At 47.1% G+C, this 27,301-nt stretch overlaps 1 protein-coding gene across 1 annotated transcript; it reads right to left on the reverse strand.

Moving 5' to 3' along the window:
* Positions 1-18,380: 18,380 nt before the first annotated feature.
* LOC146195411 (uncharacterized) lies at positions 18,381-26,839 on the reverse strand. The gene is made up of 3 exons (XM_084596230.1): positions 26,812-26,839; positions 19,687-19,753; positions 18,381-18,921 (listed from the first exon to the last, which is right to left on the reverse strand). Exons 2-3 carry the CDS (start codon positions 19,739-19,741, stop codon positions 18,596-18,598), a joined length of 381 nt encoding a protein of 126 aa, XP_084452356.1. The 5' UTR covers positions 19,742-19,753; positions 26,812-26,839; the 3' UTR covers positions 18,381-18,595.
* Positions 26,840-27,301: the final 462 nt, after the last annotated feature.

A 27,301-nucleotide genomic window follows, 5' to 3' on the forward strand; every position in this document is an offset into this window, starting at 1 on the left:
TTTCCCCTTGGGAGATGCCAGTAGACACACGCGTCCATCGCCGACCTATAAACCGCGATTTTGTCATTCCCCGGGAGCTCCTCGCTGCCCATCACCGACAAGAGCGAATCCCTGATACGACTGACATATACACCGACGCATCGATTGCAAGCGAATTCGCATCTATGGCCTGGGTATGCGATGACAACCCTTCCCTTTCAGGCGCTTATGCCTGCCATCTACCTCAAAGTACCCCTCTTCACGCTGAACTCCTCGCGATTTGGGGAGCCTTGTCAGGAGTGCCTTGCACCGGAACTGGGTCAATACGTATTCTTACTGATTCCTTTGAAGCTTACAAGGAAACCGCTACTCCGGGTTCACAAGATGGAACAGCTACGGCTATACAGCGCCCCCTTAAACGTCACCAACTCGCGACCAGAACTGTCGCTATTCACTGGACCCCAGGTCACTCGGACGAATCAGGGGGCAATGCGGCGGCGCACGGCGCGCCTGCCTTGACAGGGGGGATGTCCACATTTACTTCCCCACCTCCCTTGCTTCATCCTTATTCGACCTTGGGCGGGCGACTCACCCCTTCTCTTGCCCTTATGCACTATACTTGGACCAGTCTTCGTGGCCTCAGTCAGCATCGCATGCAGGTGGCCACACCAGACTCACCTTTTACGAGAAGAACCCACCTCACCCGAAGTCAAGAAGCATTTTTGAATAAGCTCATTGCCTATGCGGCTAACATGCCACGTATTATGGCCCGCTGGCGTCAGTATACGGAGAAAATGATTATGTGCCCCCCTGTACGAGTCTAACCTGCGGCGGCATATCTCATTTACTTTAGGATTGCCCTGCTTTTTCTACTGGACGCCCCGAGATCGAACCCTACCGCCTGAACTACCGTTCCCTTCTAGAAACTGATGCTAACACACAGATGATATTTGCCAAGTATGGCTCGCTTAGTGGCCTGGTTAGAGCAATGTGATTCGAGTGACAACCTAAACAATGAAGATTATGTCTACTCCCCTTTATCCCCATCCATGGCCATGAGCCTTCAAATCCAATAAAGGACATTCAATCAATCAACTACTCACGACTCATCATCATGCGGACTTTATGTATCCGCCTTAGGTCAAATTCTGTCATGGCGCTTAACGCTTAGAGCATCCTCGACAACAGCAGGGCTATACGGAACAAAAGAATCTATCCTGTATTTTGTGGCCTAACATAGGACACTGGGTATTCTTTCCGGACTCGAAAGGTACGCTTTAAAATTTCAAACATATCGCAGAGAACCAGCCAATTTCTCATGACATTGAGTACCTGTACCACTTGGCTATTGTTGAAGGCCACGCTATATTTTTTCAATATGTTCTGGCTTACTGCGGCACCCTGGCCAATGACGTAGCATACGAAGCACCCGCAACGGTGCACAATGTTACAACTATAACCATATTCACTTCACAAATAGACGTGTCTCTGCTCGCCAAGCGATATACCCAGTGTGAGAGAAACGGCCTCTGGAACGTGCCAAGTCATCATTATTCATTTCTCCTTTCCGTCAACCCACTTCTCTAACACTCGCGTATCCCCTTCAGTGAGACACAATTTATCATTGCCTCCTTCTCAGTTCTGCCTTTACAAACAGCCAACAGTACTGTTTCAAGCAAGTAGACAAGCTGCATTTTGACAACTGCGGCTCAATTGAAAGTGTACTTTGTATTCTCCGCAAATTTCCAGCCTACAACGCACGTGCGTACTGTCAACAATGCATGCAGTTTGTCACCCACCCACATGCCGCTTAACGTGGAATCTACATTAGGGCATTTTGGGCTGCTACAGACCGCAGCGCCGTGCAATGACATTCTTATTTCCCTATTAGATTCTATTGATATGTTAACCAAACTCTAAATTAGGCACCCAATCGATTGTCACGCTATACAATCACACTACCGGACTTCGGTTTTATCCAAAAAGCTATCCAGGACCGCACTCTTCTCTCACCCTTCCTCCATCTTTATTTCCTATTTCCCCATGCAGATTAGTCATGTCAGCGAATATTAACCCCGGCTGAAATCTCTGTTTCATTATACAGTCTTCTCTCTCTCTCTTTCGCAACACAAATGAAATATATACATCATGGGTGAAAAGTCAGAGTGCACTCGCATCACAGAGCTCGGTTCACAGTCGACCACGACGTCTCGATTGTTCTACGTGTCGAATTAGATTAATGTACCGATAACGCTGCTCTTCGTTGGCTTCTGGAGAGCCCTAAAAGGCGCGGGCCAGCGTCATATCATTGTCTAACGTAAGGAGTGATGAGCGAGCCCAACACGAAGGTCAGAATGAGGGTATCGAACACCGTGACTGTAATGAACTAACAAGGAAAGGATTCACTTTGCTAGATGGTCAAAGCAAGCCGCTGAAGCAAAACCAAATACAAGTTGCATCACCATGATATGCCTAAACGTCGAAGGTGACAAGCATAAAATCAAAATATGTCATGCCTATTTCTACATCGACATGATGACATTACGAGCACGCAAAGAAACAAAGCGAAAAAGTAGCATAGGTCAAAATTTTCGTGCTCAAGAGGCAAAGCCATGTAGACGGATCTCACCAAAGGCGAACCATTTAAGCGATTCCCGGTAGAATGGTAGCGGGACGGCGGCAGCGCGGAAGACGAAAATTTGGAAACGATCGAGAGAAGAGACGTTAGAGAGATGTCGAGAGAGAAAAAAGGGAGACACATGCCTTCTTGCGCTCTACTCTAACATCCAAAGGAGAAGGGGGTTCATCGAGCTAGCCGTGAAAGAAGCCGTACTTTTCTTCTCTCCCTGTTGATAACGCCAAAGGTGTACTAGGTAAGGCAAAGAAATTGTTTGCTGTGTTGATGGTTGATTTCCAAATCTTGACATCAATTTCTTATTCACCCTGTTGCGTCTCGAGAGCGTGGCAATGTTTTGACATTTGCCGAGCTCGACACTTTTGCTTGAGCATCCCATGAACACTTCTACCGGCAATAGGGTGCTAGGACCTTGCTGCTGCCTGCATTTTTCAAAAACAAGCTAAGATCGACGATACATGAAAGCGAGCATATGCAAAAAAGTCACAAAGGCCTACATACCGAAAACCGAAAGCTGTAACATATTTTGCAATATATTCCCATTTCTATATTAGATTCATCAGCGACGCCGCTATAAAGGCTTATAGATATGCAACAATTTTTCTGAAATATCGGGAAACCACATTGTTATATATTGTATTGGCATATTGAGGTCGCCATCACCGCGGGGGACCTGCGGGATCATGACCCGAATTTTAACCGGGCTTATTCCACCGCCGGTCTTTGTTCGCGGGCAAAACCTGCGGCCATTGCTTGCGTCCGTCTTCACCGGGCCGAGCTCTTGAATCCGGCCGACTAAACGCAGATAAGCGTTGCTCCTGCGGACTCCCGCCCGCGCCTGATTCCTGCGGACGAACTTCGCGGCCCGCTGGCGGTTTTTCGCCGGATTTGAGAGCTCCGGAATCTTTGAGCACCGCGGCGCGGCGACCTTGCCTGGGGCTATCGAGTTATGATGAGCGTTTCAGCAGAAGGGTTTGTGGTGCGACCTGCTGCCGGTGAACACCTGCAGAAAAGCACTCCCTCAACAGAACAGGAATTAACCACCCTTGTACAGTAACTGGAGACAACCTGCCATGATTAGTAATACAAAATCCCGCCTCTCAGCCACCGATGATGGTCAGACCTGTGACACAGCGGGGGGTGCTACGAATCTCTGGCTCCGTTGGACAGGCCACCATTGGAAACCGACCCTGGCAACGTTTAACGCCAGAACACTAGCTAGTTATGCTAGTTTAGCAGCTCTGTTAGATGAACGAGAGGGTTTGAAGTGGAATGTCATAGGGCTTAGTGAGGTTAGGAGGCCGAATGAGGCATATACTGTACTGAAGAATGGGCATGTACTGTGTTATCGAGGCTTACCAGAGAGGCGACAACTAGGAGTAGGTTTCCTTGTCAATAAGTATATAGCGGGTAATGTAGATGAATTTTATAGTATTAATGAGAGGGTTGCAGTCGTCGTATTTAGGCTTAATAAGCGGTATAAACTGAAGGTTGTACAGGCCTATGCACCTACATGTTATGATGACCAGGCAGTCTAAACTTCTATTTATATGTAGAATTGGCAATGCGGACAGGAAAGACGCAGTATACTGCACAAATGGGCGATTTCAATGCCAAGGTAGGGAAAAAGCAGGCGGGAGAGCCCCAACGGGGTGGTGCAGTGGCAAGACGCCTGACTACTGTCCGGAGTTCCCTGGTTCGAACCCGTCCTCGGCGGCTGCGTTTCGATGGAGGCGAAACGAAGTGGCGTCCGTGTGCTGTCCGATGTCAGCGCATGGTAAAGATCCCCGGTGGTCGAAATTACTCCGTAGCCCTCAACTACGGCTCCTCTTTCTCTCTGTCCACTTTCACTGCAACCTTCCTCCCTTCCCTTACGGCGCGGTACAGGTGTCCACAGAGCAAGTGTGACACTTACGGCGCCTTTCTTTTTCTGTGAACCAAATATATTGTCACGTAGTGGCGACGAGTGAAGTAACAACGGTATGCCCCGGCCATCACCTGAAGAAACGACGGAGCCGAGATCGGATACTAAGACCCACATGCAATGCGAGGACGCGAACAAGTGACCTTGAAGTTGATATCGACGGTCGCAGAGTCACTGCCTTTGTAGACACCGGAGCTGACTATTCAGTCATCAGTGGACCGTTAGCCTTCCATCTCAGGAAAGTTACAACCGCTTGGGATGGCCCGCAGATTCGCACCGCAGGTGGCAACCTGATTACTCCATCGGGATGATGTACTGCAACAACAACCGTAAATGGGCGTACTTACCTCACCAGCTTTGTGGTCTTGCAGCCATGTTCCCGCGACGTGATTTTAGGCATGGACTTCCTAAATGAAAATACGGCTATCATCGACCTCCGATTTAAACTCATCAAGCTCTCTGCAGACAAAGCTATACCTGCTACGACGACTTCGACGCAACACATCGCTCTGAACGTCCTCGACGGAGAATTGACCGTGCCGCCCTGATCAAGCGTCGCCGTCAGCGTAGGTAGCACAGACTTCGAAACCGCTGAAGGCATCATCGAAGCAAATATCCAATTGCTCTTGGAACGAGGTATCGGCATCGCAAGAGGCATCACGAAATTCCAGAGAGGACAAGCTCAGGTGCTGGTAACAAACTTCACTGAAGAATACCGGCATCTCAACAAGGGCACGACCATCGCTTTTCTCGACGAATTAGCGGACCTCAAAGACGTATTCGCCCTCCACGACAGACTACTAGAAGACGCACCGGACCAATTCCGTCAGCTCACATTTGACATCAACAAAGTATTGACCCACAGCAGGAAAAACCAGATTCGCAATCTTCTTCGAAACTACAGGGAGTGCTTCCCGTCATCATCGAAGGTACGACAAACACCACTGGCCAAGCACGGCATTATAACGGACGAACATGACCGACCTCTGCGCCAAAGCCCTTATCGTGTACCGCCGCGAGAACGGCAGGCCATTCGCGATCAAGTTGAGGAAATGCTGCGTGATGACATAATCCAGCCATCGAACAGCCCTTGGGCTGCACCAGTCGTTTTGGTCAAGAAGAAAGACAGCACACTTCGCTTCTGCGTTGATTACCGCCGCTTGAATAACATAACGAAGAAGGATGTCTACCCGCTTCCTCGCATTGACGACACTCTCGACCGGCTCTGCAATGCAAGGTACTTCTCATCGATGGACCTGAAGAGCGGATATTGGCAAATTGAGGTCGACGAAAGAGATCGCGAGAAGACCGCATTCATCTCACAGGACGGCCTTTATGAGTTCAAGGTGATGTCATTTGGCCTCTTCTCCGCACCAGCCACGTTTCAATGAGTAATGGACACAGTCCTGGCAGGCTTGAAGTGGCAAATTTGTTTGGTATATTTGGACGACGTTGTTGTCTTCTCGTCGAACTTTGAAGACCACCTAAAACGACTACAGACACTGCTGGAAGCAATCAAGTCATCGGGACTAATGCTAAAAGCAGAGAAGTGTCACTTCACCTAGGAAGAACACCGGTTCCTAGGTCACATCGTTAGCAAAGACGGTATTCGCCCAGACCCGGAGAAAACAGCTGCAATCGCACAATTCCCACCGCCTGCCGACAAGAAAGCTGTGCGCCGATTCCTTGGGCTGTGCGCTTATTATCGACGATTTGTCAGAAACTTTTCGCGGATCGCCGAACCGTTAACGCGGCTTACAAAGGTTAACGTACTTTTTAAATGGGAAGCGCCGCAAGGAGAAACCTTCGACGAACTTAAGCGCCGCCTGCAATGCCCTCCTGTACTTGGCCACTTTGATAATAACGCCGAGACGAAATTCACACCGACGCGAGCAGTGTAGGCCTAGGAGCCGTTCTCGTCCAGAAGAGCACCGGACAGGAGAAAGTAATCGCCTACGCTAGCAGGTCCCTCACAAAAGCAGAAGTCAATTACTCGACGACCGAGAAGGAGTGCCTTGCAATCATCTGGGCCACTTCTAAGTTTCGTCCATACCTATACGGCCGACCATTCAAGGTGGTAAGCGACCATCACGCGCTCTGCTGGCTGGCTAATTTGAAAGATCCTTCCAGCCGCCTTGCCAGATGGAGCCTACGACTTCAGGAATTTGACATGACTGTAGTCTATAAGTCGGGCCGGAAGCATTCCGACGTAGATTGCTTATCCCGCGCTCCCGTCGATGCTCCGCCGAAGGACAATGACGACGACGCCTTTTTGGGACCGGTAAGCGCCAGCAGTTTCGCAGAACAACGGCGATCAGACCCTGAGCTGAAAGCGCTAGCCGATTACTTGGAAGTAAAGACCGCTTCCCCTCCTGGTGTTTTCAGGCGACATTTATAATCGTTCACGTTAATCAATGGCCTCCTCGTGAACAAGAACTTCGCACCCAACAAGACCGCGCAGCTTCTCGTAGTGCCTAAAACCCTTCAGCTAGAAATTCTGCAGGCGTTACACGATGAGCCCACAGCAGGCCACTTCGGATTTGCGCGCACGTTGCGTCGAATCCAAGAGAAGTATTACTGGCCGCGACTGCCTGCCGAAGTTGTCCACTACGTGAAGACGTGTCGTGAGTGCCAACGACGCAAGACGCCGCCGATCAGACCAGCAGGACTACTAAACCCGATTCCGCCCCCAATCCTGCCCTTTCAACAAATTGAGATGGATCTTCTCGGCCCCTTTCCATCTTCGTCTATGGGTAACAAGTGGATCACCGTGGCCGATGACTACCTTACCCTTTACGCCGAAGCAAGAGCGCTACCAAATGGTACCGCAGTAGAAGTCGCCAAATTTTTTGTGGAATAAATTCTCTTGCGACACGGCGCCCCAGAAGTGCTCATCACGGACAGGGGAACGGCGTTTACGGCAGAGTCGACGCAAGCCATCATGGAATACGGTCATACAAATCATCGACGAACAACTGCGTACCATCCCCAGACCAATGGCCTTACGGAGCACCTGAACAAAATGATAGCGGAGATGATAGCCATGTACATCGACGCTGAACACAAGAGCTGCGACGCCATCTTGCCGCACGTGACCTTCGCGTGTAACACGGCAGTACCCAGAGACGACCGGAGCGACCCCGTTCAAGCTTGTGTATGGCAGTGAGCCCACGACGACGCTAGACGCAATGCTGCCGCATGTAACCAGCGAAGACAACCTTGACGTCGCCGCCTGCCTGTAGCGTGCAGAGGAAGCCCGACGACTCGCACGTCTGCGTATTTAAGACCAACAGCGCACCGACTGCCGGCGATACAATTTACGACGACGCCACGCAGAGTACAATCCAGCAGACCAAGTGTGGGTTTGGACACCAATTCGCCGTCACGAATTAATTTAAAAGTTGTTGCGTCGATACTTTGGGCCATACAAAATCCTTCGCCGCGTTGGACCACTGGACTATGAAGTCATTCTCGACGGAACGTCAGCATCACAACGGCGACGCGCACGCCTAGACATTGTACATGTTGTACGACTGAAGCCATATTACGCGCGTTAAAGAATATGTGGTGTTTAAACTTTGCAGCGTTTATGTTTAAGTATCTTTGTTTTGGCACATCGAGGCAATGTTTTTTTTTAAGTTGGGAGTTTTGCCGCGAAACCTTCAAAACAGTATTTGTTGTTTTTAACAGCCGCCGGCATACAGGCTTATCACTCTGATTCTGGACCGCGTATCAGTTCCGTAATCTTTGTTAATGCTCGATGTCGCGAGTCACACCTTTATCAGTTTTGTTGTAGCGCAAGATGCACCGAGATCTGTCTCGAAGGTTCCCGCCACTCGGGTGCCTTTCCACAATGTTCCAGCCCGTGCTGGTAGCTGTTTGCGACGTTATCTAGATTGTTCTGTGCAGCCTTTAAATTGAGCGTTGCCGAGTGTGACAAGCATTCTTTGTCCGACGACCGACGAGCTCGTTTATTGCTATCGCCGCCGCCGAGTTGCTTAGTTCTTTTGAGGACGCAAGTCAGCCCAAATAAAGAGTTTCTTTAGTGCAATCATCGACCCTTCATTTGTGTCGTCGACCTCGTCACCACTACGTGACAATATATAAATCGGGTAATGGGTGATTACGGAATTGGTTCTAAGAATAGCAGCGGGAAGTTACTAGTTGAGTTTGCAGAGCGCAATAACTTAAGAATCATGAACATCTTTTTCAGCAAAAGGAAGAACCAGAAATGGACATGGAAAAACCCTAATGGTAAGACTAAAAAAGAGATTGACTACATAATGTGTTCTAACCCCGCCGTTGTGCAAGGATTTGAGGTAAACGGGAAGGTGCGATGCAGTGTCTACAGGATAGTAAGAACTCAAATTAGTCTAAATCTGAAAAAGCGAACAAAACAGAACAAGAAAGAAGTTCATCAACAAATTAGCGGTAAGGGGGAGGACCGAAAAGTTCAGGATCTCGCTACAGAATAGATATTTAGCTCGAACCGAGGATGACAACGCCTAGAAGCATTGAACAATAATTTCAGAGATATTACTGAGTGCACTGTAGAAGTAGGCGGTGGGATAGTTAGAGACTATACCGGTAAGCAGTCTAAGGAGACGAAGGGTTTGATTGAGAAACCCCAAAGTTTGAAAGTTTCCAATCCAACAGACCATCTAGATTTGGTTCAAATAGGAAAGCAAATCAATAAGTCTAATGTGGCCGTATTAAGGACGTATAGAATGTAGAAAGTTGAGCATGCTGTGAAGAAAAAGAAAGGCTTAAAGCGATGAAGAGTAAATTGGACATATACAAAAACCAGATTATGCGCTAAGGGACAAGGCGGGGGATGTCATCACAAATATGGCCAAGATAGTCGAAGTCGCCGAGGAGCTCTATACTGATCCTACAGCAGTCAAAGAAGTAACGATAGTAATGAGATTGAGGCTAGGGAAATGAAGTCGATGCTACGCCAGTGACGAAGGTTGAAGTTAAGAAATAATTAGAAACTATGAAAACGGGGAAAGCAGCTAGATAGAATCAGGTAACGATACATTTGTTGAAGGACGGAAAGGACATTGTGCTAGAAAACTGGCCACCCTGTATGCCCACTCTCTGGTGGCATCGACGATACCGGAACCATGGAAGAACGCATACATTACTTTGATTCATAAGATAGGGGACTCTAAGGACTTGAAGAATTACAGGTCAATCAACTTACTGTCTGTCACATATAAAGTATTTACCAAAGTAATCGCTAATAGAATTAGGGCAACTTTAGACTGCAAACAAGGAAAAGACCAAGCAGGTTTTTGGAAAGGATACTCTACTATCGATCATATTCATATCACCAACCCGACACTGAAAAGCTACGAGTTCTTAAAGATTACGAATTCTCAACCCCCCCGAATGACCTCAAAACTTTTCTCGGCTTCCCTTCCCGTTTACGTCACTTTGTCCGGAACATTACTAATCCAAGCGTATCTGACCGCTGAACTGAAAACAAACGCTGCTTAGAATTGGACACCGACTCAATAGCGCATTTTTAGGACATCAAGAGTTCCCTCCCACAAACCCTATCTTGAACCATTACGATGAATCGGCCCCATCTATTTTACATACGGACGCGAACCAAGAGGGTCTAGGAGCAGCTCTCCTACAGGAATACGAGTCTTTTGAGCAGAGAGTTCTCGCCTATGCAAGCCGTTAACTTTCGGATGTTGCACGCCGCCGCAGTGTTCGGAACTAGGATGTCTCGCCGTTGTCTGTGTCTTCGAGACGTTCCGGCCCGACCTATGTGAGTGTAAGCGCACTATTGTAACTGACAATAGCGCTTTGGATTGGCTCGAGTCCTCCAAATACTTGAATGCGAAGACTGAACGCTGGTTCCTCCTACTACGGGAGTACGATTTCACCATCGTATATGAAAGCGGCATTACTCATCAGGACACTCATTTTCTTTCTCACCTTCCAGGATTGTTTTACTGAGCACTTGGCCGACTTGCGGACGGCACAAGTTCAAGCAGCAGCCATCGCTGCCATAATCCGCTCCCTCAGTTCTGCTGATGAGCAAAGCAACCGAAAGCTGCGCTGGGTCTACTGGATGGAGGGTGGCCCCTTTTACTATGTGAATTTGTTCCGGTGCCGACGTGCTGTCTGGTTGCCGGTGGTTCCTGAAGCATTACGAACGCAGGTGTTGCGCAGCTTACACGATACTAACAACTGGTCACCTTGGTCGCAGGGAGAGCTCTGCTCACGTCTTGGAGTGATATCGGTGGCTCATGATGTATCGAGACGTCAAGCTTCACATGGCACTGTGCTAGCCATTCAAGCGTAGGAAGCCAGCAATAAGGCCAGCAAAATAACCTTTCTGCCTGCAAGGTTGCCTTTCGAATTCGTTGTGCTACACTGTTCGGGCCGGTTTTCGGAAGACGTGGGCTGGAAGCAGATACGTCCTCACTGCAATCGATTATTTCTCCAAGTGGATGGAAGCATTGCCCGTCCGACATATATCGCCTACCTATGCTGTTTTGTTCGTTGAGCATCATCTTGTTCTCTGCCATGGAGAACTCCGCCTCTCGTAACGTTCTTTGGGAGCTGCTTCAAATCACGTGAATTTTAGCGAGGTCTCCGCTATTCTGGCATTCAGCACTCTACAACTTCAGTCACCCATTGCAGTGAAACAGTGTACAGCACATCAGTTCACCCTGATAGATATAATAGTCTCTTACGCCGCACCGTCCTAAACCGATTAGGACCGTTTTGTACCTGCAGCAGCTTTTACCATAAACACTGCGGTAGTTGCGTATGGTTGGACACCCTTTGTTCCTCTCAACCTGTTGTTGGGTCCGCCAAACACTGATTTGTCGGCGTCTGACTCCACTCAACGACTTCAGACCGCCCTTCTCCATGCACAGCGCAACCCCTCAGAGCTCATACGCGTGCACAAATCGCCGGTGCAGCTGCTCCAACAAAACCTCATCCTCACCCGGCGCATTTGTCGTGGTTCGTCGCACCATTCTGGTTTGGTTTGTGGGGTTTAACGTCCCAAAGCAACTGAGGCTATGAGAAACGCCGTAGTGGAGGACTCAAGAAATTTCGGCCACCTGGGGTTCTTTAACGTGCACTGACATCGCACAGCACACGGGCGCCTTGCTTTTCGCCTCCATCGAAAAGCGCCCGCCGAGGCCGAGATTCGATCCCGCGTCCTTGGGAACAGTAGTCGAGCGCCGTAACCACCACTGCGCCAACCTGGCGGGGTTCGTCGCACCATTCTCGTGACTGGCTGTGCTGCATAGATCTGGCCCCGGTACTGGCGCCCTTACCTAGTAGTTGCACCGCTTTGTTCCTGTGACGTACCGTCTAGAAGAACTGTTAAAGCGTCACCCACGCAATGTGCACAGTATTTCTCCAAATCATGCTTCCCATATGAAGCCATAGGTTAGCAGGTGCACACGTTGACCCCGATTTAAACACCGGGTAGCGCATAACAGTACAAATCGCGTCGGCATGCCATCAATCGAGCATATGTACAGTGCTCTACGTGCACAGGGGAAAATCACAAAACCGTTGCTGGACTGGGAACGCTCGCAACCAGTACTTTGGGCCGCTCACGCAGCATCACAACGGCCTCAACAGCCACTGCGTTGTCAACGGTCAGAAAGATCTGTTTCCGGAGCTACTTCCCCAGCAAACCTATCAAGTGTGGCGACGTCGTGTCTCTCGAATAGTCTCTGCGTTCTTCTACTGGTATTTTTCTCGGATATTTCTCATTAAGTTGGCATGTGCAGTCTTTGTTTCTGCGTGTCTGTGGTCAGGCACGTTAGTGTGTCTTCGCCCCCCCCCCCTCTGGAAAGATGGTACGCCATACACCGAGCAAGAGCGCAGCACATGAGGAAGAGGAAGCATAGTGCAAAGCTTCGGCACTATCGCATGGAAGAAAGAGCATGTTGAAGAGAATGATGATAGAGTCGGTTATGGTCTAGTGAAAGTGTCCGTGGTATCCTACAGTGGCATCATAGACGAGTGTCATTCTACCCCGTATCAATATACGCATTGTACTTCACTCTGTCCTTTATGCACTACGCACCTTATTATCTATAAATGCAGCAACAAATATAGATTATCATTCGGTTTTCTTACAACGTGCCCATCTTTTCCTTCCTACTTGTATCTTCGTTCATTAGACCAGCAGGCCTTACTGGAGGCCGTCTTGACGTAAGGTAAATTTATTTTTTCTGGCAGACCTATTTCTTGTTTATCATTTGCTTTTCTGTATTGTAATTAAACTTGCAGGTCGCTACGTTAGTTCTTGCAGTACACTCCTTATCTCTTATAAATGCAGCGAGAGTCAGAGCTTACAAGCGGGAGAACGTCCCCATGATCAGTCTCTTCATCTGCAGGTGACTCTCTCTTCCTTTTCGTACGTCTACCACTCTGACATCAGCGGGAGATTCTGCTGCCCATCCCAATGTACAGTAAAGTATTTCTTCTGATAGACCTTGACATCATTGCCTTAGCTGCCTTGCTAATCAAGTGCAATTTAATAAATTATTATTTGCTCTACACTCGTTGTCATCTATAAATGCTGAAACAATGAGAAAATACCAGTTCTAAGATGTCAAAGTCATCCGTCGGTTTAATGTGCGCAGGAGGACAAAGGCTGCAGTCTACATAAAGGTCGGATGATAGTAACATTCTTCAAAATGTCTGTAATTGTTCCAGAATTTATACATTATAAGGAGTGCAGGGGAAAAAGAACAAACTAAAATGCACGTTCAATATCAAGGCATAAAAAGAAAAAGTCGAAACAAAGGAATACCAGACGGTTTAATTTTGCCTTTTCTTCGGTATGGGCACCAGTGTAGTCTGATGGTGTAAAAGAGGTACAAATAGGAATATGTGAGGACACATGGAGAGAGAATAATACAGAATAGTTGATATCTATACGTGTAGAGTGTGAATAATATACAATATATGTATTTAGTGAACTATAAAAGAAGATTATGGGGCTACATCTTTGAGTCTGCCAGTATTTACAGACAAGTCACTTGTCTTCAAGTTGTAAGCAAAATTTGTTAGGATACTGTTCTATTCTCAGCAGCAGATAGACAAGCCAGTAGCAGCAGCGCACAAAGGCTTTATTTTGAGATAGTAGGGCTCTTTTATAGATAACGCATCAACGAGTGGCAGCAACCACGCTTCGGTGTTCAAAAAAGGGTCAACACCGAAACGTGGCCTTGTGGTAGAGCATCCGTCTCGTGTTCGGGAGGTACCAGGTTCGATCCCTGGTGCCGCCGGGTACCCACCGGCTGTTCAATGGGTACAAGCTTTCCCCCGGTCTGGTGCTCGGCTCTTTGGGGTGAAATGTTTGGGAAAGGGGTCAAAGGTTCCAAATAGTTGCTCCGATGTGGCAGTGATCAATTCCGCTTTCGGACAACAATAAGTTCGCCTTGTGCGGCAAAAGACATTATGTTGCCCTTTTTTCCAAGCATTTCACCCCAGAAGAGCCGAGCACCTGGCCGGGGAAAACCGGTGGGTAACCGGCGGCACCAGGGATCGAACCCAGAACCTCCCGAATGCGAGGCGGATGCTCTACCAGCAAACTTTATTTAACTGTAGAGCTGATTTCCTCGATGCGCCTTTTCCGTAGTGCCCGTTCCCGTTGGCTTGCTCCAACCAGTCGCTGAAGTCCATGTACGGGCTCGTGACGCCTCGCTTCCTCACGACGTTCTTGCGCTTCTCCGTGCCGTTGACGACATTCCAGTTGCAAGTGCTCCGTGTCGCCATGCGCCGGGGATGGTTCAACCTAGTGACTGCGGCTGGCCAGCAGCGATTAACTGCATGCTGGATTCCATCCTCGTCGCCTGAGTTTCTATTCTCAACAGCAGAGACGAGCCAGTGCCAGCAACGCGAAAGGTTTTATTTCTAGGAAGCTGCACGCTTTTATAGATGACGTTGCAACGAGCACCATCAAACGTCATCGGTGAGCAATCTTATTACAACCAGTGGCTGGTAAGGAACAAACACTAGTTATGTTTATGCCAGGATGACAAATGAGATAATGCAGTAGGCTAAAGAACCAGGCTTATAATTATGAACTCTTAACTAGGGCACACATAGCTTTCCTTACCTTACTGTCCAAAGTAAACATGCTTGGCTTTGACAGTGTGATGTTAGCAACTACTCGTTCTGTTCATAGCTGGATTTTGCACAGAACTGTTTAAAGATTTAATCCCCTGAGCTTTTTGGCATATGCACCTTTCATCTTGGCCTTCGTCTAGAGCCACGTTTTAAGCGCAAGCGTACCTGTGTCGTATATATGCCCCCGTGCTCTCGATTGCCAAAAATCTTGTGAAAGGGTGCCTGGTTAAACTTTATTATGATATACTCTACGCCTCAATAGGCCAAAGTAGTCCCACATTCTTCTTTATTATCGCATCCTGCTGCCTGTGAACAAACAAAATACAGCATAATTTCTTTGCCAACATTATATACTTCTTACATTCTAAAAAGGGATATTATCGACCAGTGCTTAAACTTCAATGCTGTCAATGTCACTTATCTATTGTTTGATATATTTAATTGTGGGGGCCGTGCATTTCATTACAAATAAATTATTCATAGCTTCCTCTTTCTTGCTAAAAAGCCACGGCTGTGTTATCTGTAGTTATAGAGAAGGAGAAATGAATGCTGTCAAAACATTTGGAACAAGACTTAACTAAGCACAATATAAGAATGTTTTATCAAAGGCGCATCGTATTTTCAAAACCTCACTGTTTTATACTCTCTCGAGAGGATACGAGCAACTGTCATTAGATAAATCTCTGTAGCTTGGGTCTGTACCTAGTTCAGGCTGCTCTTTTGTTTCGAGCCAAAGCCCTCAAGCCTCGCTTGAAGCAGAGGCGTCTATAGGGCCTGCTCTGTGCACTCATAAAGTGCCCAAATATCTTTGGACAGGGCTTGCTGTTGCAGATATAGCTAGAAGGGGGCCCAGCAGCCATTAGCCCCGTTATTTGTCACTGAGAGGGTAACCACTATCTGCTTGTTCTTCCATCTCAGGGCTGGTGGCATGATGTATTGTGCAGTGCACTGCAGCTGAGCCATTGGCCATCCCTACTCCATGTGGCACAAGGATCCATGAAGCGATGCAAAAACATTGTGCTTCTTGGCCGGCGGCACAGCTGCAGCAGCTCAGTAGGAAGCTAGTCGGGTTGTTCCACGTATCCGAGGTTCTGGAGCTAAATTATACTTGTGAGCACCCCATTCAGGTGACTACAGTAGCGAGACGTTCCTACTGGATAAGTTCAATGGGCCTGCTCATCGTAGCAGTTTGCCCTCAATGCAAAGTGCACTATGTACGGATCTGCACTATCCTTCTGGGAAAAAAAGCAAAAAGAGGACAGTGCAAGCATTTTTGTTAAGACCATCTAGCTGGTGCTAAATTACTATTAGAAAATTAACGATAAAAGCGTTCTAATGCTAGTTTTCCGATGCGCACGATTCTAGTATAAATAGTTAAGTCATACTGTGGCAAAATGGAAGCTTTGACAGAGTGTTATTTCATTATTATATAGACGTCGATTACTAGTACTACTTCCATTTAAACAAAGCACAAAAAAATGGTCTTAAAAGAAAGCCAGGTAAACATGATTTTTTTGTTCTTCTTTCTGTTCATCTTCCTTTTAAGTCTATTGTGCTTTCGCTTTTTCGTGATAATTGAATGCCTATCAACTGCCAGGATTCTGTAAATTCCAATTTTCCACTTAGCAAGAAAAATGACATCGAGACATGAAATGAAAAGTACGGTTAGGTTCTTCAAATCTCAGTGCATTCGCAACAAAGCCACCGGACTGTGGACTGTTCTGTGAGTGACCTGTCAGTATCCAGGTGGAGAGGAGCATGTTTCTAATCCAAAGGCATCATACTTTCATCTGCATCACCAGAAATGTTGCATTATTATATAGGTTCATATGAGTAAGCTTGCTTAAAGCAAGCGAGAGTAATATGGAAATTGAGTCGTGGGCAAGAGAAAGAACAAATTTTCCGGAGAGAATGCTGGTTTTTCAAAGCCTAAGCAGTGGCTTTACCAGGAATCATTCAAAGCGCCAGCCCCGGCCACCTTTGTTGCCTTAAGATTGTACTCCACCATAAAACATATCCGCTTTGTGTACAATGAAACCTCACAACATATTCTAACGGACACAAAGCTGTCGCAATAACATCGGGCTGCTTCAAAACAGTCGGAAAAGTCTGTATTTACCAAGATGTACTTGTAGTCGAGTGCGCGATCATAATACCTATCGTCCATGCAATGCGGGCGTGGTAATAGAAACAAAGTGGTCACAGTACTGTAAGGTTTGTTTAAAGGGACAGAAGACTGGAATTTAGGTCTCGATTTTTTTTTTCGCCGCAGTGGAAAGATTGATCTCTAAAATATTCAATTCCATAACGGTTTTGATAGAAACGCTGTAGCAAAATTTTACCGGGAATTTTTCGATCAATGCGTGCGCTGTGTTTATGTAGTCCGATGCTGGAAACCATGAGCAGTGACCGCGGTGACAACTGGTGGTCGACAAAAACGACGTACTGAAAACAAATATGGCTTTCACTCACCAGACAGTAATCAGGCATTTTTTGTGAAGAGTAACGTCCTATTCAGTTTCACATTCAATGCAGTTACGGCCCAATAACGCACGCCCTCGTCAAGGAAAGTTTTAGTGGACACAGTCATCGCTTCATTCACAAAATTGCAAACACTGTGGCGCCATCTAGTGGCAAAACCTGAAAGCATCCCTCTCGCGGTGCGAAAGCGAGGGTGGTTTACTGTTAAGGACGCACTGGAGAGAGCGCAAAATATAAAAAATTTTGGCCATCACTTTTAGAAGAGAAAAGAACAGTGTGCAGTTACTAAAATCAGCGATATTTTGCTGACATGTAGTCACGTTGGGGCTACGCTGAGAGTACTAGGGTTTATCCGCTAGATTGCGCCTCGGTTGTTATTATGTGATTTTCAATAGCAAATTAAAATTGCAAAGCCTATTTTCTTTGATATTGTAGTGCTCGATCTGTACTATAGGAGGCAAGATCTTTTCATCTCCACCATAATCTCATGACATATTTTGTTCCTTTAAACACTTTGAAGAAAGACTGGTCTTTAAAGTTTCACCGAAGCCTACTCGTAGGTGAGTGTGCGATCATAATGCGCCATCATCGATGCATTGTGGGCGCCGAAACCATATCACATCTTTGACGACATGATCGTTAACGCGTAACCGAAACAAACAATCCGCGCACAGCAGTAGAACAACTGTAAGGCCTAATATTTTAAGAGAGAAAGGAAAAGTAGACTTGTCCATTGCATTCTGTGTGCGGCGCAGGCAGACTGACACATCACTCCGTTGTGCACTACTAGCTTTGCTGCCGGTGCCTCTTCACCAGTGCTTTCGACGCGTAATATGAATAGGCAAAATATCTGGGAAATGTGGGCAATATAAAAATGCTCCCGCACCTCTCGTCACTCAACGCTTTTTATTTAAACCATGAAATAAAATAATCGCTCAACGAGAAGCCGTTAACACGACCCACCCTTGCCCAGTCCTCTGCGCCATTCATTGCGAGTAACCTCACAGAACGCGTCGCTTGCTTGGTTCGTTTTTTGCCGCTAAATGGCAGTATTTTCGCTTACGGTTTATACGTCTCCCATAGCCCTTTGCCTGTTGGTCTGACATCTCTCCCTGAAAGGCAGCTGAAGATCAGATACTATAACATTGCCAAACTGATATATATTTAAGCGCATTATTCTTATCTAGCTTTCCTCTGCTTCGAATGCGACAAACAATGTAACGAAAACAGCAAGAGAGAGTCAAGAAGAGTCAGTTTGGGCTTTTTGCATGCTTCTTTAATTGATTCGATTAGTATTACTGTAAATAATAGCAGAGCCGTGCAGTGGGAAGTGCTGGTTACCGGAAGATTAGAAGAAAACTTCTAATGCTGTGTGGCTTGCAAACATCCACAATGCTCTTCAAGGCTTTAACCGATGCCGCTGCCGGAGTGAGAGACGATGCAATCTGTTAGTGTCCTTCCGCGACACGGCCGATACCGCCGCCACATAGGGAGCCCAAGCAGTCAGCACCAATGCGTGCTTCCGCCTCTTGGGGTCCTTCCTCAACTCGACCGAGACCCCCACCACATAGGGAGCCCAGGCAATCAGCACCAATGCGTGCTTCCGCCTCTTTTAGTCCTTCCTCTACTCGACCGATACCGCCGCCACATAAGGATCCCAAGCAGTCAGCACCAATGCGAGCATCTGCCTCCTGGGGTCCTTCTGCCACTCGCTCATTTGCTTCGTCTGCAGCTCGTGCTTCCGGCACAGCTTTTGCAAATGTCAGCATGGCCTCTGAAGATGTTTTAAGAAAAACGGCACAACAAACGGTCATACAACAGTCATATTTCCTGTTCGCCTTCGTGGCAAGAGCTAACATTGTGCTTAATTCTGCCTGACTGATGGTATTGGTGGAAGCACTTTTCTTTAGACCTATCAATGAGGGCAGCTGGCATTTAGGCGATTCCGTACGAACTGACGGAACGAGAACAATGTAATAACGGGGGTACTAATACATAGAAATTTGCAGGTTCTCGAAAAGTCTTCTGCCTACTGGTAAAATACATTGCTATAGTTCGCCCGTTAGAAAGCACCCTTGCAGCAATTTTGTCATTTTTATAAGGCAGAGAGTACGTGAGGAAACAATTCACTTTCCCTTTGGGTGGGTGAACGGGGCGCAACATATATTATGAGCACGCATGTGGCATATCATGATTATTTTTCTTTTTTCGGCAAACATCCAGCGTTTGTCGCGCTACTGAGGTGTTTTTGTGTATTGTTAAGTGACGCGTATTAATCTGTTTTACAATCTGAATAAAAAGAAGAACGGGTATTGTATTATCTTAGTCTAATCGCGCCTTCTTTCTTGAAACATTTTAGAATTTACTGTTCATTTCGCAGCTTTACTTCTAGCATTGTGCCAACATAATAAATTGAAATTGGATTCGGTAGATGAGAGAGCACCACTTTTTTAAAATTATCTATTTATTGCTAGCGCAGATAAAGCAAAGAAAACTATAGAAGGCGCTTAAAAATATTTTTTCTTATTGTACGGCATACCTGACAACAGAAAGCCAGAAATGCCCATGCCGAGGAGAAGGGCCTTGAAATGCATAGTAGAATAGTGCTGGAAAAGAGAAGCATGTGTGAGCAATTCCGCTATGAGAAATTTGTTCTTTTAAAGTAATTATTCTATTTTTTATTCACTACTGTCGCGTCTTCATTTACACGACAAAATATGTGCTACTGGAATGGTTTACCCAGGAAATATAATTTCTGTGAAACCTACAGCTTACCTTCAAGACTGCTTTCAAGAAAACAATCATGAAAAATATTGAAGTTTTATCTCTCCCGTAACCTCTAAAGCACATAATAGCATTTTCTTCATTTCCTTAGTACCTTGGGCTTAGGTGCATCAATGATTACTTCTGTTTGGGAAGTAACGATTGAGGGCCTGGGAGGCCGTATACATTTATTCCTGAGTGAAAAACGTACAATATTTGCCTCTTCTGTATATTATTTGTGTATAATATAGTGTGGTAATCTTCCTCTCATAGCCACTGCCATGCATCGCGTGCTGGCGCACTCAGACGAAGAAGATGGTCGTTCTCTTTGTGATTTGCTACTCCTGACGCTCCGCGGCGAGTTTATCCTTAGCAGTTGAATCCATCTGCGTCGACTGAATAAATACACCCCTGCAACTGGCAGATGTGCTGGGTATGTTCCCGTCCACCCTGTAATTAAGAAGCCGCACATTGCCACCTGCTTCCACCATGCCGGACGATACCGCCTCGACATCGCCGCCCCTCCCAACCACAGTCCTGTGTTCTAGAGCTCTACGGCAGCGTGATCCAGTCCTCTTTAGTGGCACAGCTGATCAAGACGTCGACGATTGGTTGCGCGCGTACGAGCGTTTGATGTATGTACGTATGTATGTATGTATGTATGTATGTATGTATGTATGTATGTATGTATGTATGTATGTATGTATGTATGTATGTATGTATGTATGTATGTATGTATGTATGTATGTATGTATGTATGTATGTATGTATGTATGTATGTATGTATGTATGTATGTATGTATGTATGTATGTATGTATGTATGTATGTATGTATGTATGTATGTATGTATGTATGTATGTATGTATGTTGGTTGGTTGGTTGGTTGGTTGGTTGGTTGGTTGGTTTGTGGGGATTAACATCCCAAAGCAACTCAGGCTATGAGAGACGCCGTAGTGGAGGACTCCGGAAATTTTGACCACCTGGGGTTCTTTAACGTGCACTGACATATGTATGTATGTATGTATGTATGCATGTATGTATGTATGTATGTATGTATGTATAACATCTGACGGCTTATAGTTACAACAGATGGGACGAAACTATCAAACGAAGTAACTAATCTTTTATCTGACTAACGTGGCGAACCTCTGGTTTCGCAACCATGAGGCAGACCTGCCATCTTGGTCTGCATTTTGAGAAGAATTTTGCGGAAGTGTTAGGTCGCCCTGCATTCCCAGGCTCCGAGCAGAACAACGCTGGCGCAAGCGCCCTCAGCATGCCGAAGAGACCTTCACCAGTTATATTCAAGACATCGTTGGCCTGTCCAAGTTTGTCGAATACCCCTAATGTCTAAAGCGGATAAGATTGAAAACACCCTGACATCCACCTCTGAGGACGCGGCCAGATGTTCTGGGTGAAAAGTCCTGCCACGGTCAGTGATGTGATCAAACTTTGCCCGAGCTACGACGGCCTTCGTAAAAAACGTCCTTCTACCCGGCGGTCTGGTTTTAGAGACGACGCCATCTCTGCACTAGCGCTGGGTGGCTCTACCGCATCAGAGGACGGCCCTTTACTTCAACAAATCAAAGCCTTCGTTCAAGACGTCGCCTGCCAGCTATCACTGATCCGTCAGTTACCAGATACTGGCCGCCTTGTTCCCCACAAGGCTCCGTCCGTGGCCCTTACGATACGGCGTGCCGTGCAAGATCACATCGCTGATGTCCTTCCGCCCAGCTCCATGCTCCTGCCGAGCACTGTGCTGCCTCCCAGCCCCGTGCCGGCGCAAGCAACGGCGCCATTGACTTATGCCCAAGTTGCAGCCAGACCGCTAATGCCATCAGCATCTCTTTCCTACCAGACCGCTCCTTCCAAACTTACTTCGTCTTTGCCTGAGTCTGCATTTCATGTCCCTATTCCAAGAGTACGCCAACGCCCTACGGACCCTTAGCGTACTGTGGACAACCGGCCAATCTGCTACTCTTCCGGGCTGCCTGGCCATGTCGCACACCTTAGCCGCCAACGCCTTCCACCTTCTCGCCCTGACGTCTGTAACTACCCCTACGATACGCACCTGCCCTCGCCGAGAACTCCGCCCGGTTCCAACTTTGTATCTCGCTACAAACAAACGTATCCCACTCGCCGATCACCTTTCCCTCGTCGCCGTTCCCCGTCCACGCTTCTCCGACGTTCTACAGGCGCTGTTGAGGGAAACTAACAGTCGCAGTTCCCGGGGCGAGAATAGCGCTTGGTTCGAACTCTTCATGTCCTGCGTGTTCTCCTGCTAAAGTAATACAAGTGTTCGTAGACGGCGTCGCAATACTCGCTCTTGTCTACACTGGCGCTGCCGTATTCGTCAACAGTGAAGCTCTTTGCCGTCGTCTTTGTAAGGTGACCACCGCGCTTTCCGTCTTTTCGCCTCGCAGCGCCTCATCACAGCGCATTCATCCCTCAGCGCTGTGCACGGCCCGTATTCTTATCGAAGACGTCTTAAACACCATGGAGTTTATTGCACTGTCTCACTGCTCACAAAACATCATCCTGGGCTGCGATTTCGTTTCCGCTCATCGTGTCTGTATTTACTGCGCCCGCGCGGGAGTTTCCTTTTTCCTCTTTGCAATACCGTCTTGTGCGACGTCCCTACCCGGTCTGCAAAAATCCTTGTCGTCACAGACCTCAGACATTCCTCCATTTTCTGCTGCTTTCGTTTCACTCTCCTGTGAAAGTGCTACTACTTCGACTGTCTTCTTCCCACCTTCCGATGTCGCTTTATGCCATTCAGGCCTACTGCTTTCATTTGCTGCTCTGAGGTTCGAAGACGGTCTTAGTGCAATGTACGTCTTGAATCCATTTTCGTGCCTGTCTGTCCTGCTACGTGGCAAGTACTTCGGCCGTATTGAAGGACTTGACCCCATCTTGTAAATACTCTTCCTGGCACGCCTACCTCATTACAATTTAATGTTTTCAGCTCTTGCGATATAGCGACCGCTTCGACACCACCCAATGTTTTTCAACGAGCTATTGATGCAGACCTTCCACCCCAATAGCGCGATCAACTCACTGCCCTTCTACCGAGCTTCATTTCTGCCTTCGACCTTCCTCATACTGCTCTGGGTTGTAAGTTTGTCGTTACTCACACAATCGGCTCTGGTATTAACGCACCTTTACGACAGCGTCCTTATCGCGTGTCGGCCTCTAAGCGCAAAGACATTGTTAACATAGACAATATGCTTCGTCGGGGCGTCATACAGCCATCAAAAAGTCCATGAGCTTCTCAGGTTATTTTCGTCAACAAGAAAGATGGTTTCATTCGGATTTGCGTCGATTACCGTAGGCTAAAAAAGATCACGAGCAAAATCGTCTATCCTCAGCTACGATTCGGCGACGCCTTGAACTGTTTACAGGGAGCCGAGTATTTTTCCTCTTTGGATTTGCGGTGTGGCTGCTGGCAGGTGCGGATGACTGACGATGACTGCTCGAAAACTGCCTTTATAACACCTGACGCCTTATACGAGTTCAACGTTATGCCGTTTGGCTTTTGCAATGGCCCGGCTACTTTCGAGCGCCTGATGGACACTGTTCGTCGTGGACTCAAGTGGCAGACCTGTCTTTGTTATCTGGATGACATCGCAGCCTTTTCTACCGACTTATCTTTTCACTTCTCCGTCTAAAGCATATCCTCACGTGTCTCGCCGACACTGGGCTTCAGTTCAATTTGAAGAAGTGCAACTTTGCCTCTCAAAAATTCATAATTTTAGACCACGTAGTTTTTAAAGATGACGTTCTTTTCGACCCCACCAAACTTGGCGCAGTTGCAGACTTTCCGCAGCCAACCTCCTTGAAGCAGCTCAGGAGCTTTATCGGCCTCTGCTCCTACTTTTAACGTTTCATCTTGAACTTCGCCTCTATCATCGCTCCTCTTACCCAGCTCCTTGTCTCCAGCTGCGACCTTTCCACCTGGACTCCAGCCTGCGATAAAGCCTTCGACACTCTACGCCGCCTTTTGGCTTCGCCTCCCATTCTACGCCACTTTGATCCGACGGCGCCTAAGGAGATCCACACTGATGCCAGCGGTAATGGGCTTGGTGCCGTCCTTACACAATGTAAGCCTGGTTTCAGCGAGTATGCTGTGTTATACGCCAGCCGAAAATTGACGAAAGCAGAGTCTAATTATTCAGAAACAGAAAGAGAATGTTTGGCCATTATTCAGGCCATCGGAAACTTTTGTCCCTATGTGTATGGCCGACAGTTTTATGTCATTACCGATCATCACGCTTTGCGCTGGCTGGCCTCTCTGAAAGACCCTCCAGTCGCCTTGCTGGCTGGGCCCTTCGTCTCCAGGAGTATGACATGCATGCCATTTATCGATCAGGTCCGAAGCATACGGACGCGGATGCCCTTTTCTGCTCGCCATTGCCTAGTGATACCTCGTCTGACCATGTCTGTGGTTACGGTTTGTCCGCTCTTTCCACTGTCGACACGGCTACCGAGCAGCGGAATGACCCGTGAATCAGTGCGCTTTTGGATTTTTTTTTCAAGTCCTACTTCCGGTCGTTCATCCAAAGCGCTCGTCCTACAAGCCCACCACTTCTCCATTCGTGACGGTCTCCGCTATCGCCGCCGTCATTTGCTTGATGAACGGAAGTGGCATCTAGTCATCCCGTGTCATCTCCGGAGCCGGCATTTGTGATGCATACTATGGTAACCCACAGTGTATCCACTGTAGCGTATTGAAAACCTACACGCGCCTACGTCTGTGATTTGATTGACGTGGAATCTGCAGCTTTGTACGACATTTTGTGCGCGCTTGCGACTCTTGTCAACGCCGAAAACTCCTCCGAAGTCCCCTGTTTCGTTACAGCCGTTACCCTGTCCTGCTCGTTCGTTTGACCGTGTTGGTACAGATCTCTATGGCCCTGTCCCTAGTACTTCAGCTGGAAACCGGTGGATTATTGCGGCAGTGGACCATCTTACTCGCTACACAGAAACATCCACGTTACCCCCTGCCTCCGCAAGAGACATTGCTTTGTTTCTTTTCAACAACTTTATTCTTCGCCACGGGACTCCGAAGGAACTGCTCAGTGACCGCGGACGCGTTTTCTTGTCCGACGCTCTTGAGGCCCTATTGAAATAATTCCGCAGCATTCACCGCACCGCTATTTCTTACCATCCTCAGATGAATGGCCTGACCGAACGCTTCAACCGTACTCGGAGTGACATCCTGGCCATATACGACAACGACGCTCATTCCAACTGGGACCAGGTTCCTCCCTTCGTGACCTACGCGTACAACACGGCGATACAGACCACCACTGGATTCTCTCCCTTCTTTCTTTACGGGCGCGAGCCAACTGCGCAATGAACGTGCGCTTTTTCCCTATCGCCCTGATGTCTCTGAATCGACGCCACTTTCGGACGCCGCCCAGTACGCAGCAGAATGCCGTCAGCTTGCTCGTTCCCTTACAACGGAAAACCAGTGGCAACAAAAACACCACCGCGACACCGACTAGGCGTCGTCAGATGCACCTAACTCCCTGGTGTGGCTGTGGGTTCCTGCCACAACCGCCGGGCTTTCAAAGAAGCTTCTTCCTCGATATCACGGTCGCTACCGACTCCTCCAACAAACATCTCATCTGAAGTACGCAGTTGAGCCTGTTACGAATGCTGTGGACTTGCGTCGCCGTGGACGCGAAACAGTTCATGTAAACCGAATCAAGCACTACTACAATCCGTCTGTACTTTCGGCTCCATAAGTCGCCAGGATGGCTCCTTCTGTACCCCGAGGGGGAAATGCAGTGTGGTAATCTTCGTAATCATAGCCACTGACATGCATCGCGCGCTGGCGCAATCGAGGACGAAGACGGTGGTTGTTGTCTTTGTGATTCGCTACGCCTGACGCTCGCTGCGAGTTCATCCTGAGCAGCTGAATCCATCTGCGTCGACTAAATTAACACACACCTACAATAAATATATTCTCCTCCATTTAAAAGAACTCTGAAAACGGCTATTTTCTATCATAGATCTCGTTCAGAGGCATTTCTCAACTAGAACTGACTTCAGCAGCACTATCAGAATTACAAGCGTTATATCAAACATTCCCTTTTATCAGCAATGTTGCAGAGATTTCCTGCACCATTTTCAAGATCCTTAACGCGTCATGTGCATTTAATTGTTTCAATGAACTTCTCTAGGACGCCTTCATTTCACACCCTATGAAATGAATTCAAGTGCCGTTAAAAATTTCACATATAATGATAATAAATCTAGATTTCAGAACATATACTAGAATTACGCCACCCTACAATTGTTTATAACAATCAACAATGACTTAAAGAACTTCATTTTCCTAATTGATTAGTTAACACGCAGATGGTGGTATTTTGAGTAATCTTAAATACGGCAGTTTTAGAAATGAAAAAATTGTGTTCTCAGTGACAGATTTTAAGTAACCCAATATACTATATGATGGTTACATTTTTATCAGTAAGGCAAATTATAACTTGGAAGAGTAAACAAGCTGTTATTGTCGTAGTAGCGAGCGCCGAGGCTTATGAATTACAAAGAAGTGAGGCGTATAGATTTTGAAGCCATGTGTTTGGAATAGTGATGAACGACGTCCTAGATAATCAATAAACTGCTGCACAATACGTCTTTTACACTCATATAGTTGAAAGAGCTCTATAAATGGGCCAGTGCCTCAAACTCGATAAAATATGTTTTCAAGGTGTTGCTTTTACATTTCTTTGTTCATACTTTAAATACTTTAACTTAAAGAATTGCCTGTATGATACAAAAATGTCGAGGATTCATCCAGCACTGCCATATGAATTTCGCAGAAAATGTTTGATTTCTAAAATACTTCCACCTATTCTATCTCTCCGACGTTGTAGAATACAAACATACCTTTCGTCACAGCAAATAGGCGGCAGATGGTATGGGGTCGGATATTGGCCGCCTTTTATTTAACTGCTGGAACGACACGTGACTAGGATATGTTGCTTTTCCTCTGGAAACATGGACCCTAAGTTTCAATTTAGGTATATCAACCATGACAAGCATAATCACATTTAAACTTTTGCATCACTAAACTGAAAGGCAGATATAAATTTACAAATTCTACTTGACAAAAATGTCATTCAACCTAGACTCCGAATGCGGCGATGCCATGAGCTAATTCTATTTAGCTCGAATGCTACGACAGTATCGGAGCTAGATATGAGCAAGCCACAATGTGATGTAGGCCGTTTGGACAGGGATTTATATTTCGCACACGGTGATAACACGGACGGTCTGAGCGACATTCCAATTTAGGCTGTCCTCGACTACCCAAAAAAGTGAAAAAAAAAAAACAAGTGTAGAAGAAATAGCGCAGTTCGTTTAGGATAAGGCACAC

The sequence above is a fragment of the Amblyomma maculatum genome, chromosome 3 (genome assembly GCF_055883805.1).
Source record: "Amblyomma maculatum isolate TAMU_Amacu chromosome 3, ASM5588380v1, whole genome shotgun sequence".
In the NCBI taxonomy this organism is placed as follows: Eukaryota; Metazoa; Arthropoda; class Arachnida; order Ixodida; family Ixodidae; genus Amblyomma; species Amblyomma maculatum.